General features: G+C 42.1%; 1 protein-coding gene across 1 annotated transcript; it reads right to left on the reverse strand.

Moving 5' to 3' along the window:
* Positions 1-444: 444 nt before the first annotated feature.
* On the reverse strand, positions 445-9,618 carry gde1 (glycerophosphodiester phosphodiesterase 1). Its single transcript, XM_036549883.1, has 6 exons — positions 9,090-9,618; positions 6,989-7,164; positions 5,886-5,991; positions 4,894-4,986; positions 3,372-3,583; positions 445-2,291 (listed from the first exon to the last, which is right to left on the reverse strand). The coding sequence occupies exons 1-6, from the start codon at positions 9,357-9,359 to the stop codon at positions 2,144-2,146; spliced, it is 1,005 nt and encodes a 334-aa protein (XP_036405776.1). The 5' UTR covers positions 9,360-9,618; the 3' UTR covers positions 445-2,143.
* Positions 9,619-15,668: the final 6,050 nt, after the last annotated feature.

The following is a 15,668-nucleotide window of genomic DNA, read 5'->3' on the forward strand; positions in this document are numbered from 1 at the left end:
AAGTGATGTCATCGTTTGCACGACAAACATTCCCTCAGTGGCACCTGCTTGTTTGGAAACAAAGAATCTGTTTTCTTTACCTCTTTAATTTCAATTCATTTCTTTGACTTAAAGGACCAAACCTTTCAAACAGGTACCTCCCAAACAGAGGAACCGTACAGATCAGTGGGTGTATTTGACAAAGTTAAAGCACCATTATAAATGTAATCTTTTTTTTTTTTTTTTCAAAATGGCTAAACTCAAAGGCTAACTATTAGTATTAAGCAAGCTTTCATGGCGTAAACACATAGCTTCCAGTTTAAGAGGCACCATCTGCACAAGTTGTTGAACCATTAAGATGAAAAAGAAGAGATTAGTGACCTGTAAAACTAAGGTGTGTCCAATGGAGAGGTAGCAGATTAATAGTAATTTGTTATTTGGTATGTTGTATATGCAGAATAGATAACTGCATCTCCATTTGGAGGGAAACACTTGCACAGCAGCTTTAATTTTCATCTTGCAACACAATTTCCTATTTCAGAATTTCATGGTGGATTTTCTCTGAAACATCACATGAAATCATTTACTTTGCAAATGTTGCAATTCAGGGCGGCACACAAGTTATGACCCTTATTTGCCTTGTAGCTCGCACCCTGGTTACACATGTCGAGGGCGTTTTTTTTTTTTTTTTTTTACTCTCAGCAGTGAATTCTTCAGGTTATACTCCACCACCCTCACGTCGGGAGACATGCTATCAGTAGTATGCTTTCCATTAGACTCCAAGGATGTTTAGCCAGCAGCTAGTTTACTTTTTTCTATGTGTATAGTTGTATAAATTGAGTGATAGTCAGGAACATGTTTTTTAAAATGCCTTCATTCAGAATACATACCCCGTAATTACTTAATATGCACTCCCCATATATGATTCTCTCAAAATAAGAGCTGCTCATTTAGTTTATTTGCATTCATGTTTCCATTTCAGCACGCATAGCAATTTCCACCTTTTAAACCACTTTTTTTTTTTCTCAGAAACGTAACAAACATAAAACTAAAATTCAAGCAAGTATCAGGACTAATTTTTTCTTTTTCTTTGGGACTACATCATCTTCAAGGATTAATGAGGTGATTGTTACACAATGGACAATATCTGGCCCAGGAATGGAATGGAGGACGATACTGGTTGACACTGTAGTAGCTGCCGATCCACCGAGTGGAGTTCATGGAAGAGTCCTGGCCGTGCCTCTTGAGTTATTGCTGTCACCTCAGGCTCTCAGACCGCCCTCAGTTGTCACGCCACCCTCTGTCAGTGTTGCACTGCGAGGGAGTGACACTTCCCCAGAAGCAGAGCGACTACTCAGGGTTCGACTCAGGGAGGGCCCCTGCGAGAGCCGGGCGGCCATGTCAGATGGGATCAGATCACAAGCTTTGCTCAAATTCAAAATGCAGTTCCTTCAGCTAACGTAAAACTGTCTGAGAGGCCCTTGCGCTAGGTTGCTCTTGCTTGTGTGGCTGTGCATCCCAGAGGCCATTTTGGATTAACACAAATGTGGTGATTTTTACGTCTCTGGGTACCTGACAGTTGTCTTTGTTGAACAGTTGGTGCTGTTAACCAGTTCTGTGACTGGAGGAGTGCTTTTAGTATTAGGAGGGAGACCTGATCAATTAGCAACTACTTCAACTACAAGGCGCACATTTTGAGTGTGTGTGAAACCGACATTCTACTTCTCTCCCAGGCCTTGATCCCAGGCCTCTGTCCAGCCCGTGAACATTTGCACTTGCTCACACTCATGTATGTACGGACTGCAGAGCTTCCACAGCAAGCCTGTGGCTCCAGGTGCAACCAATGAGCACTCACCTCTGGTCAAAATCCAGTTTTGGCCAGATGAAAATAGCCCCCCCCTCCCCCCCCCCTCCCCTTCCAGGCTGTTTTCACACTGCCCTAATTATTTTGAGGTAATTTACTGTTACACAACACCCCCTTCAACTCCCCGTACTAAAATCCGTGTATGTCTTACTTGTGCAGTTCGGCGAGAAGTAGCAGCCGACTGTACTTCTCTCTGGCCCGCGTCTCTTGTCCCAGCGTTAAAGTACTCTCAGCTCTGAGACTGTGAGACTGTGTGAGTGTGTGGGGTAGTCCTGTGTTCGTTCCTGTGCAGTGCTACATTCAATAGTGTGGCTCGCAGTCCTCTCTCAGGCTGTCTGTGATGTAGCTGATCTTCAGCAGGTCCTGGTAGTACTGCTTCTCCACGGCTGTGTTGATGGTCCAGCCCACGACCTCCACTCCCCTCTCTGCCCAGTACTGCACATAGTCCCTGCGGGTGTGGGAGGGGGGAGAGAGTTGTTAGCCGAACAGGCTGCCACTGACCGCATGGCAATTTGAACCACCTGTTATCGCATGCGTCTTAGGGCTGCTGATTAAAAGGCATGACACCGATGTTCACTAAGTTGTTTTACATGATAGCTCCTGTTAAAAAAAAAATATATATATACAAATGACAGAGCGAATGTGGAACACTAGACTAACAGGCTCAGTTAAAGGGCATCTAAGGTTGCTCTGTGGAAAAACCTCTTTAACTTTACGCTGTTTGCAACATCTGGGTAATTTTATGTTCTCTGGAAGAAATCAGTTGACAATTGAACTCACAGAAGGTGTTTCAGTGGCCATACCAATCAAACAACTAAATGGCCTCTACCAGGCTGGTCAGTAAATAATTGGCCAGCCTGGGTTATTATTACATGTTAAAAACAACATGTTTTCAGCAAACAGTCTCAAGAAAGCACAATAATTAACAATAGCAAAAAGACTAATAATAATATAAGAAATATTCATATGTGGATGATTTCCTTGTTTGTCTGTCATCATTATTGTTTTGTGTCATTTCCTGGATGCCCTTTGTGCTTGACTTCCGGAATTGATCTGGACAAGAGCGTCTACTGGACTGTCAACAATGTAAATATAATGTTAAAATGTACTCATCTTGTACATAATGTACATTACTGTACATTAAATGTGTGTATTTGATGCCGACGCTGTAAATGTGATGCTAAATGTACTCATCTTGTACGTCAGTCTGTAAAAGAGCATCTGCCGTGTGACAAAATATAAATGTGAATAATAATCTTAAAATAAAAAATATTAATATTATTATTAGTTCCAGTACTACTAGGGGCACCAGTAGTATTAATAACAATATTATGTATAGATATCTATATACTGTAGATATACAAATACTATTGTAATAGATCATTATCAGAATATATTAAAATATTAATAAATTAATATAAATTATAAAGTAATATATTTAAAAATATATCAATATGTATTATTAATGCTATTATTATTAACATTAACAATATTATTAACATATATTCTACTGCGGTGCTGCACCCACGGGGAGATGAAGCTCTTCTGCACCAGGAAGGCCGACACCCCACACAGGTTCCACAGCAGGTGGTGGTGCGCCCAGTCCAGCAGCACGTCCAGCGCCTGCATCCAGTGGTGTTTCCACGGCGACTCGAAGCGGGGCGTGCCGTCACCCAGCCGGCTCAGGCTCCACGGTCGGTGCGTGAGCGCCGTCACCACCTCGGGGTCCGCCTGACGCATCTGGGCCAAGGGGGGGGAAGGGACGAGGTTACGGCGGACTTACTAACCGAATGTTCTATTGCAGAGATTAATTTTTCAGTATTATTTTCAGAAGTGTAACATAGTGGTAAGAAGCAGGGCATGTAATCGAAAGGTTGCTGGTTTGATTCCCTGTTGTGGCACTGCTGTTATACCCTTGGACAAGGTATTTAACCCAGAATTGCTTCAGTAAACATCTAGCTGTATAAAACAGATAACATGTAATAATTGTAACCAATGTAAGTGTCTGCTAAATGCCTGTGATGTAATGTAATGGCTACTCGCACTGAAATTGCATCCACAAACAAAGACCGATCTCCTGTTCTCAGGTTTAAATCAGAATGGACAGACGTAAAATGCTCAGATCTGTTTAATCCCCTCCCCTCTGGTGTAAATCACGTTAACTGGGGGCTATGAATGCGAACATTGGTTTGTAACAGATTAGCCAGAGTTTAGCATACAATCAGCCAATCAAGGCACTGTAAATCTGCCTCATTGACAAGGTAATTAGGAAACCGATAATATAAAAATAAACCACGTACCTCTGAATGACGGGCTCTGCTGTTAAAAGGGTGCAAGCATAAGGACTGCTTTTTACAATGTTTACTAAAAGGCTTTAAAATTATAAATGGCATTAGTATATTGCACAAAGACACAGATTGTAGGCAGAATTTACCTTTGTAATGCCACTGAGCTGTTTAGTAATACCAGCAATAATATTAATAGCAATAAATAATTACATTACATTATTGCCATTTAGCGGATGTTCTTATTCAAAGTGACTTACATATTCTGCAGTTTTTGTTTTTTTTTTACGTTACCGTTACTTATACAGCTGGATATTTACTGAGGCAAATGTAGGTTAAGTACCTTTCGGTTTCTACCGCGCCCATGACAACCACGCTCCAACCACACCAAGGGGGAGGGGAGACACATGCTGCTCCAAACAGCTGGTAATTTTAAAGTGGCTCAGATGACCATTAATATCTACCACCAGCAGTACGCTTTAGAATGTTCACTTCACTCTGACCCTGGGCTGCCTGTTGCGTAAAGGGGACCTACACGGCCAAAGTGCTTTCCAGCGGTGACAAAACATTACACTCTGCAACGTGAGTGGAGGTCATTGGTTTGAGTCCTGAAATGAGACACCACCATTGTCCCCTTGAGTATGTAAAACGAGTCCAGCTTTGCAAACAGGCTACAAGCACTGGAAACTGTAAGCACTCTCAGTAGTAGACGAGCAAACCTTTCTTGTCAACCCATCCATCCCATGACCCCTCACTCCAGGGTACCTTGTAGATGACTTTGGGCTCGAAGGAGCAGACGATGCTGGTGTTGTAGAGCACGGGGTGTTTTTTATACATCTCCTTCAGAGCCGCAGCTGCCTGCGCACACACAGATAAGACAAATAAAATGCATCTGGTTTCACTTCTCACAAGGAAGAGAATTTCCCTCCTACACAAAGCTCTCAGCATTACTCACAACGCTGTGGTCTTACACAAGTCGATTTGAATATTTCAATTAGAACTTGCAGTTAAAAGAGAAAGAAATGAAACTGCCAATCCAGTTCTACAAGGAAGCGCCTTCCCATTTGCTTGTGGTGTCTTCCCATTTGCTTTGGGGAGAATTTTTTGGAGGGTTTAAACATCATTCAGACCAGCTGTAGGCACAGCTGTGAATCTTTCAGTGACCGTTCCCCGCTTGAACTCTAAGGGCTGGATTCCTGGGGCTAGCTGGCTGACACAAATTCAGTTTGCCTTTGCATCATTGAAATAAAGCCCACTGCACCCTCAATGCTGGTACTTGAGTTCACCCATTTCTTTCCTAACATTACAATACTGTTCACTTGTAGTTCATCACAACACATTGCCGTATATAACAGTCATTCAGCAATCCCCCCTGTATCCACTAGGGGGCAGGTGTGTGGACCCATGCAGAGAAGATTTAAGATGGAAGAGGAAGACAAGATTCACTTCCAGATTAACTATGGCTCCCAAAGAAGAGTGGGGAAAGCTAAGATGTATTCTCCAGAATCCACACCAAGTCTAAACAAACTGTGTTTACTGCAAACTGAGCACTGTGTACTGTTTACACCTGACACAACTGCTTCTGTCCTGTATTTAGGTTATCGGTGTGTATCAGCGTTGAGTATATTACGGGGGTGCATTCAGTGGTTGTGGCGTTTTATTTGGTTAATGACATTAATCCATTGCTCAGGAGCTGCCTCAGAATTGAAATGGTTTCCGCAAGCCAACTGTGTCAAAGGCGTTTGTCCCACCCTTACCTCGTCCGGGTGACCTTTGACATCGAAGTAGATGGTCAGCTGGTGTTTGATGCACTCCTCCACCGCCTCCTGCAGAGTGGGGACCCTCTCGCCCCTGAACTTCTCCCTGGGGACACAACAGACACACACACACACACACATCATGGCCTTGCTTTCTCTGCCCGTCCTCTCTGGGGACGTGCAAAATAAACCACAGCCCTGCTATCTCTACGTAGCTGCTGCTATCTTTGGTCCTGTCCCATTTTTCCACTCAGTTTTTTTTTTTATTTTTAGTTCACGCTTTCTAACTCAACTCTAATGGAGCTGCAGACAGGGTGAAGAGAACACACACAAATCATCCCAGATATAGTCCATGAAGCTATTTTGTGATTTAAAACAAAACAAAACAGCGGTGCTACTTGCACCACATTTGGGCCGTAGGCTATTTTCTGCTAATATCTGTCCTCCGCACCCTTGGAGAGATGACCCTGAATCTTTCTCATCTTCCTCAGCTTTCATCTGTGTCATCTTTCTTATTGTCCTTAATTAATACATTTCAGTTCATTTCTAGTTAATTGCACTTTGTTTTAACCTCTGCAATGGATTCCAGACGACGCTCCCAACACCCTTCATATCAGGTTACACTGCTCCCTTTAATATCTGGGCCATGACATTTCTCAAGTTTGATGACCCCCCCTCTCTGTCTGTCTCTTTGTCTCTCTGTCTCTGTCTCTCTCTCTGTCCGTCTGTCTCTCTCTCTCTCTCGCTCTCTGTCTCTGTCTCTCTCTCTGTCTCTCTCTCTTTGTCTCTGTCTCTCTCTCTCTGTCTCTCTCTCTCTCTCTCTCTCTCTGTCTCTCTCTCTCTCTCTCTGTCTCTCCCTCTCTCTCTCTGTCTCTCTCTCTCTCTCTCTGTCTCTCTCTCTCTCTCTCTCTCTCTCTCCCCCCCCCCTCTCTCTCTCTGTCTCTGTCTCTCTCTCTCTCTCTCGCTCTCTGTCTCTCTCCCCCCCCCCCTCTCTCTCTCTCTCTCTCTCTCTCCTTCTCTCTCTCTCTGTCTCTCTCTCTCGCTCTCTGTCTCTGTCTCTGTCTCTCTCTCTCTCTCTCTCTCATCCTGAGTGCACTTCTCACCTGAGCCTGTGCTTGGCTGAGGCATCCAGCTGGCTCAGCTCTGAGAAGCGCAGCTTGCTCAGAGGTCCTGATCCATTGGTAGTCCGGTCCACGGTTTCATCGTGCATTAGCACCGGAACGCCATCAGCTGTGAACTCCAGGTCCAGTTCCACTCCTGTCGCCCCGTTCGCGCTGGCCTGGTGTGTGTGTGTGTGTGTGTGTGTGTGAGAGAGAGAGAGAAAGAGGAAAGAGGTAAGAAATACAGTATTAAAGGAATAAAGAAGAAAAGGAGAGTGAGGAAGCACATCACATTATTGTCATTTAGCAGACACTCTTATCCAGAGTGATTTACATAGGTTACATTTTTTTCTACATATTATCCATTTATATAGCTGGATATTTCCTGAAGCAATTGTGAGGGTACACCGAGGGCACAACAGCAGGTAATTGAACCAGCAACCTTTCAGTTACAAGCCCTGTTGCTCACCACTATGCCACACTGCCACCCATGAGGGGAAGAGGGGACTGTTGGCGTATACTGTACTTCAGCAGTAATCAGAGCCGCCAGCTGGATTCCAGCATCCACAAATCACTTCATACATGTCCTTACTTGCCATCAATGCCAAATTAACAATTTTGACAAGAGTTCCCTTTTTGAAGCAATGTGTCTCCACTCCTGGGAATGTGGTTACGCTGGGCATGTTGGTTGTTTCAGCTGACCTCTTGGTTACAGCAGGTTTCGGTCTTAATGTTTTAGTTTCAGGTCTTCGGCTTGAATGAGCTTTCATTACATTACATTATTGTCAGTTAGCAGGCATTCTTATCCAGAGCGACTGACATAGGCTACAAAACAGTAGCTTTCAACTGAATGATGATCCGAGTTTGACTTCATTCTCACAAATTCCCGCTTTCTTTGTGTGTCAATGAAATATACTATTGGAATGGTATTTGTGCTAACGGAAAACTGCAAGTAAAGGTATTTCTTGAACTTCTATTGATTTGTGCCTTCTAAGAAATGAGAATTCAATTAATGGTCTAGTGCCACCACGGCATTTTTAATGGGGCATGTATTAACAGGTGTTTTAAGGATGTGAAAGGTATCTTTTTTTACTCACAACGAAGCACATCCAACAATACATGTTTCACAAGGGATAAGCACCAGATTCAACCGCTAACAGACGTTATAAATATAGGTCAGCGTTTAGTTTAGAGCTCAAACAAACCTTAAAAATGAAGCGCACTTGCTACACAGAACAACACCACGCTTAGCGCGTACTCTCAATATCACGGCTGGGGAAGCGGAGGAGTGCACTGTTAGCGGTGTGGAGGGACGTTTATTGGTTGAACCAAAGCAACGTGACTCGGGCAGAAACAGGAAGTGCCCGGCTGAAATACAAGCCTGCAAACACTGCAATTCTCCAGGACCAAGGTTGAGTAATCCGCGACGGTTACACGAGTATAGACGAGGCATTCTTTGATTGATTAGTCACTGTTCGCTCTTGAACAACAAAATTACGGAAGCATTAATCGCTTCTTATAAACCATTAAAAATCAGCAGTCATGGGAATCACCTGGAGTATTGTCAGTAACTAAGTAACTAAAACTAAAAAAGTAGCCAGTTTTAGAGTATGTAATTTGGATGAATGTAATGAGAACTGTCAAATACACGCTCAACGTCGGACTGACTAAAAAACCGAGACGTCTAGATAAGCAGTTGTCTCCTGTACAACAGATTTTCACAGCTAACTTACATGTAGCAGGAACTAACTATATACTTAATGATACATGTACAGTGTAGCGGTTTCCTTTCCATACAGACCGCTACATGTTCATATATGAATATGTGAATAATGAATAAAATGTATGTTTTAGTATAAGGCTGCAATATGCATGTTTTTGTCGGTGAGCGTCACATAGAACAGTTTATGTTTAAACAGATTTTAAACAGTTCGCCCTGAACTTGTTTTTCACGATATGTAAACAAGCAGACAACAGGTCAAACGAGACAGGGCAGATATTTTATCTCAAGCATCAGCGGTACCATTTTCCATTAAATATATTCAGTCCTAACAAAATATAATGGAGCTAGCTAAAGCTAAAAGATATCCCGACCTTCACTCACCTCCCGGATCGCTGCAAGGGTGTTCTCCGGGGCGTCGTGCCCCCCACCGCGGTGAGCAACCACAGAGACGCCGCCGCTGCCTGTGACCCTCTTACTGGGCCGTAACACCTGTCTTGCCCGACCCGGGGGGACTTGAGGGTACCGGTACATTACGAGGAAGATGTACAGCGAGGCGGTGAGGACAGTGGAGTAAACGGCGCTCCTGGTTCCGAGCAGAGCCACAACGAACACCACCGAGAAACAAGCGAGCCCGTCTCCGATCTGCAACATTTCTGCGGCGGCCGCATTAAACAATCAAAACGCTTAACAGTCTTTAAAATGCGGCTAGCTGTGAGCGCTGACAGTAGGTTGACGTCCAGAGTTAGCCTGCTAATGCAAATCGGAACGCAAGACGGTCATATTCCCGCTGCCTGCGTAGGGACCGCGGTGCGTTCAACGACGAAGAGGTTCCGTGACAGGAGGAGATCGGGCTTCATTCCCGCAGCGCAGCGGCGAGTTTAGGTCCGAGGTCCTTCTGCATGAACGCTTCCTAAAATACACGCAGTGTGACGCAAGGGGTGGAGAGCAGGGAACGCGTTTTTGCAACATTGCATAATGTCACAGATTGTGACATTAGCGAACACGCCTTATAGCGGTCGTGTCACGTGACCGGTAGTGTTCACTTTTCCCCTGCCGGTGCCCCGCCAGCTGTGTCAAGAGGTCCTTCACATGTGCCGAGCCGAATCGCGACTCAGGTGTTTTCTCATAACTAAGCAGTGTCAGTATCACTCATTGTTTTTAGCGTCTTCACATGTCAGAACCTGATTGCAGTCAGAGTTTAACGAATAACAGACTATTTGATAAAGCGTGGTAAAGTTGGTTTTTTATTGGGATATTGGCTGGATATTCCGTTTTCCCTCACCTATACCCCGAAGAATCGCTTCAAAAAAGACAAAACCGGTATTATTTGTTTCAGCAGATACAGAATCTACTACAACATGACATAATAGCTGAAATTTTCGATATTTGTTTTCGCTTTACAGTGTAGTCTGAACACAGTAACTAGTCGTCGCTTCAATTTCTGCGTTTCGTAAGGGACCTTTAAAAAATGCACGTACTGCACTGAAGGAAGAAAGGGTCTAAGCATTTATCGATGAAAATTCGATTATACTCTCCTTCAGCTGCAGGTTGTAGTAGCAAATGGCATGCTTGATTTCTTAAAAGTGAAAGGTAAATAAAAGTACCATTATAAAATACATACAATTTTAAAACCTCAATAAAAATCAAGTAAATAAAATTTTCTCCTTCTGTTGTTTGTAATAGGCTCCCAGTGAGATGACTGATTTACATTAAGTGAAATGTGGCAGAAGTCCTGTTGTAGGGATACAGCACTAAATCAGTTTTGAAAAAAAAAAAAACAACAACGCATTTACAATCAACAGAATGTCTTTTTCAAAGTATGAAGGTTGTAGTAGATGCACATTAAGATGGATGACTTACTGCAAGTGAAATGTTATGTAAAAGTCATTCTCAAAACACTTTCTTATCAGGTAAAATCACATACAGTAGCTAGCCAGCCAGCAAGATGGGGTGATGTTAGCTATCTTGTAACTACAACATGACAGAGCTTGTGAGCTAACTAGTAAAGAATTTGCATGATTTTCTGACCATAAAACAGCCTTTTCTGGCCCTTTAATTTACTTAAATAGTAAGACAGTGTACAGGAATCACAATTTTCTCAGCAACAGCCAAAGCCCAGTTGCTAAAATGCATAGGGTAAATGTGTTGTGCAATCACTCCACTCTCTTTGGTTGAGAGACTCCTGGGAAAAAAAAATGGGAAAAGATAACATTTCCAGAGATTGTTGACAGGATGGCTCTGTTGGGCTCAGGCAGGCTACGAAAGGAGGCCTTCCACCCAACAGCAGCCATGGAAACAATGTCATGGGTTTTCCAATCAGTATATGCTGATCAGCGAGAGGTGGGGCTGGAGAAGCATTTGTTGTTGAGATGGCATGAGGGACAGAGGAATCAAGAGAGAGTCCAGGAGGCATTGATAAATTTGGCAGCCTTTTCAGGTTTGGTTTTAGTATTATCTCTTTGTCAGTCATCTTTTTGAAATGGGGGAGAGCCGCTGGCCTCTTTTTACTGACTATCTCCATTGCTTGACATTATTTGCTACATTTTGAAAGAAAGTGGATCTCTGTCTCCTCTCCTACATCGCAGTGATCACAGAGCCTGTCCTCGTTGCCTTTCCAGGGTTGCCTGTGTTGTCGCTTTTCAACGGCCAGGCCGTGATCACTCGTGCCATGTTTGGTCAGGGTCTACATCTGCTTTTCATTTTTAATATTGATCGTATATTCTGCCAGGATATAATCTCTAATTTTGTGCGATACAGCCTGTTAGGTTATGTACCTCTCTCCAGGGGCGTAGGAACAACTGTTAAGCATTATAATTAGATATATCATTACATCGCTAATATTTACACATAAAAGTACAGTTACTCTTCCACTATATTTGTCGGAATGACCTACGGAGGTCACTGCTACATCCAACACGCCCATTTTCTCGGTGCAATGGTACTGAGATTAAAGTAAGACTTTCTATTTAAAAAGAAAAAAACATCAAATGTCATCAAATCAAATGTTTTTATATAATATTTTTCTTCCTTTGAAATCATGGGTATGAATAAGCTACTTTATTCTGAAAACTTGCATTTTCATGTGGACTGAGATTTTTTTAAAACGGTGCTTGTGTGGACGGGATTTTTTTTTTTTTTTTTTTAAGAACAAAGGAGGAAAACCCACGTTTTAAAAAATACTCATGTACGTGTGGACTTGGCCCAAATCTTATGCCTCTCCGCTTTGGCTGTCTGCTTTTTATTCTACAGGTTCTACAAGCAAGTCAGTGCATTCAGTAGGTTGTTTCAGAGTCATTAGGTTCTGTAAATGCATTGTGGCAACAATAGAAAAATGTGTTGACATTAAAAAGAAAATATACTTTTGAATACTTAAGTATTTTTAAAAGCAAGTACTCCAGTACTTGCAAGTATTTTAACTCAAGTAAGAATTTGACTGAACAACTTTCACTTGTATTGGAGTAATATTTGACCAGGACTATCTATACTTTGACTCAAGTAATGGAGTTATGTACTTTGTCCACCTCTGCTGCAATCAGCTGTTGCTATAGCTAAATAGCTAGTTAACACCATGAGTAGTTGTTCTGCTAGTTTGCTACATTTTATAGCTCCATCAGAAATCCTTAAAATTGATGTCGAATACTTTCCCCTCGCTTTACCATATGTACTCTAATTCAAACATAATCATTTGGAGCTTCATATATATTTTGTTCATGATAATGTGTAAGTTGCATCAATGTCCTTTATTTCAGGTAAAACTGTGCGTGCTACCTAGTCAGCCAACAACCTGGAATGATTTTATCTGTCTTGCAGCTACATAGTGGCAGATTGAGCTCACAATCTTACTGTTAAACGAGTTTTGTAATCACAAACAGCAGTTAAATTTTGTTAACTTTGGTGTTTTATCGCATTAAAACAACCATTTTAACGATTGACAAGTAAAAGAATTTAATAATCACAAACATCAGTAAGGTTAGCCATTACCTTACTTTTACAGTAGCCTGTATCTTTTTGATTGTAACATTAACTGGCATTCTGTTTGTCTTCTTTTTCAACTTGCAAACAGCCCGCAAATTCTGAGTGACTGAAATTACTGCTTGCAGTACGCATTTGTCTTTCTCTGAGTCATGGGAGGGAGGCTGACAAAGAGTTGTTGGAATTTTAGTATTTTCTGTGTAAGACAAGCAGAACAGGCATGGGCATTCTAAAGTAATCGTCTTTCTCACATTGTGTAAAATATAGCAAAGGGTATATAGTAATCAAAATAAATAGAATCTTGGGCTTCTGAAGGGTGAGATTTTGAGAAAAAAAAATCTGATATGACCACACTTCGATTCAAATCAAATCAAATCTTTTATTTATTTATTTACTTTTTTTTGTTATAGTGCATTTTTACAATTGACACTGGTACAAACCCTGTATATACAGGTTGGTGGATTTTCCAGAGGGAATCAAAAAACCAGAAAAAAACCCAGGCCAATCGGGAAGAAACTGGAAAATTATTCCCTGACCCCGGAAAAAGGCGGTCGAGAGACTCCTGGAAAATAGTGAAAACGTTGTCAAAGTGATAAAAACACAAAAGGAGTTGAATTCGATAATCAGAGAAGTGAACATTGGATGATGTGGTGGGTTTGGGTCGGGAAGACTGTAAGTGAGGATCCTAAACCTGACAGTAGACAGTGCAGCGATGGTCCAGGCATCTCATTCTTTGCAGGCAGTAGATCAGCAGGTGGCGGTGCCGCAGCAGCAATCTAAAGCTCCAGCAGGTGCTCGGAGTGGAAAAGGGAGAGGAGAGAAACCATTATTAGGGAGACAAACAGATTAGAGAAAAGTAGCCTGTTAGAATAAGGATGTCGCAGCATAACTAAGGGATGGGATGTAGAGAGCTGGCGCAGTTAGACCTGAGTCAGGGCAGTCAGGGCAGACCTGAGGCTGCTGCCACCAGATCACAGCTGGAACTGCTAAACATGGAGTTACCATCCGTAACGGATCAGCTGCATGATAAATGTGACTGTATTGAACCACACACAAACAGATAGCCGACAAGTCACCAGGTTTCTCCAGGAGCACAATATGGGAGGTTTAAAACGATATGTCTTCAGACATAAAATTCTGCCCTCTGAACATACACGCATGCACAACGTGTGCTCATAAATATCACATCCCACTTCTGACGTCTGCTGCGTATGTTAAGCCCTGCAGGAATAGAATGTCTGATCTTGATTGCAATGACTCTCTCCCTCCTGGATACACTAATGCATGTTTTGTGAAACAGCCATAATACGTGAAAAGGTCGCATTCGTGAATAGGAATGCACAGAGAAAATAACAGGCCGTTTTTCAACATGTTAAAACTTACATGGATGCAGCACAAAACAAAGCCACGATTTGAGTATTGAAAAATTTCAAACTTATTTCAAAATAAAGCTATACCCAGGGGAAGTTTGTAAATATAAGATTTTGGCCTCAGTCAGAGGTGTCATATACTGCATCTAAATGGTGACTTGACATGTTTTTAAGCAATTCTTGTTTTCATTTTTACACTAAACTACAGTAGTAGAAACAGGAAGAAAAAAAAAAAAGTTTATTCTAATTTTATACAAACACGATTCCACAAACTCCTCCGGGAGGTGCCACGAACGCCTGCTGAGCCCTTGGGAAGCCATGTACCTCTGACTCTGAAGTGGGGTACTCCTAGGTATGCTCCCTACAACACAGACAACACAGGGGCTTCAGCCTCAACTTCCGAGGAGGCATTTTCAGTTTGTGATTTCTGTAGTTTTCAACTACGTCACATAGTTAGACACTGAGATATGCTGCCTCCATTGAATTCAATAACAGATTTGAACAATTCAAAAATATCACAAAATGTCACATACAATCTACATTATATTACAACTAAACGTACTGTGAAACCAAGACGCCGAACTTGACACCCACACCTATCTGTGCGTTTCAGTGGCCGACGTGAATTTACACAGTCACTTTTCCTCAATGTCATTTTCCTTTGATACTTACCCCTGTGCAGCAGCCTCATTTTCCTGGCACTTGAGAAGCAATGCCCAGACCTCATCCTGGATGGCTTGGATCTGAGCTTTCCTACAACAAGAGAGTACAGTGACTGCAGCCTTTATTCTGATGTTTTATTACATTTACATCCCAGAGTTACACAAGATACAGTGAATCTCTTTCCGCCAGGAAAAGAGTTGAACAATTAAAAACCAACATATGGAAAGTGGGGATATGGTCAATGGCTACATTGTTTATCTGGAGTTAGGATTCAATTTCTTCAACAAGGCTTCTGCAGTCTTAGAAACAACATGTGATGTCCCTTGTATGTATTGATACAATTCGACTAATGTTATTATAAAATCAACAGTAAAACTCTATATACACAACCTCTTTCCCTCTGCAACATCGTCTGTGATACTTACTGCCGTGCAGCCCCGTCTTCCTGGCCCTTGCGAATCAGCGCCCAGATCTCATCCTGGATGGCTTGGAACTCAGTTTTCTGGTCACCCCCCAAGACGTGGCTTTGTTCTGGAGCAGAAGTGGTGACATTTCATATAAAGGCTTCAATATAAAACATTACTAAATATTAAAATATTAAAACATTACTATATTAAAATATTTCTAAATTTGTAGACTACAGTCGTCTCTGTGCAAAATACCCTCTGGCTCCAGGGTTTTCTCCTCAGTTTCGTAGGTCTCCTGGCTCTGTTTCCTACAATAAGAGAGTACAGGATCTTCAGCCCTTATTTTCAAACAAAAGGTTCCAGCTTTTAATTTCTGTAATTTTATACTAAATTTGCATCCCACTGTTAGATAAGGAAAAGTGGCTGCATTGGTTTTCTGGAGTGAAGACTGAATTTCATTAATGAGGCTTCTGTAGTAATTTGATTCTGAATAAGTTTACTATAAAACCAAGGTGATCATCTTATCAGTTACAGATGTGAAAATTTAC

Source organism: Megalops cyprinoides, chromosome 1, assembly GCF_013368585.1.
Source record: "Megalops cyprinoides isolate fMegCyp1 chromosome 1, fMegCyp1.pri, whole genome shotgun sequence".
Taxonomy (NCBI): domain Eukaryota; kingdom Metazoa; phylum Chordata; class Actinopteri; order Elopiformes; family Megalopidae; genus Megalops; species Megalops cyprinoides.

Coding starts and splice junctions, on each gene's coding strand:
- gde1 (XM_036549883.1), bottom strand. CDS start 9,359: ATGTTGCAGATCGGAGACGGGCTCGCTTGTTTCTCGGTGGTGTTCGTT. Junction 7,165..9,089: donor CCCTTGCAGCGATCCGGGAG/GTGAGTGAAGGT, acceptor CACACACACCAG/GCCAGCGCGAACGGGGCGAC. Junction 3,584..4,893: donor AGCCCAAAGTCATCTACAAG/GTACCCTGGAGT, acceptor CCCTTGGCCCAG/ATGCGTCAGGCGGACCCCGA.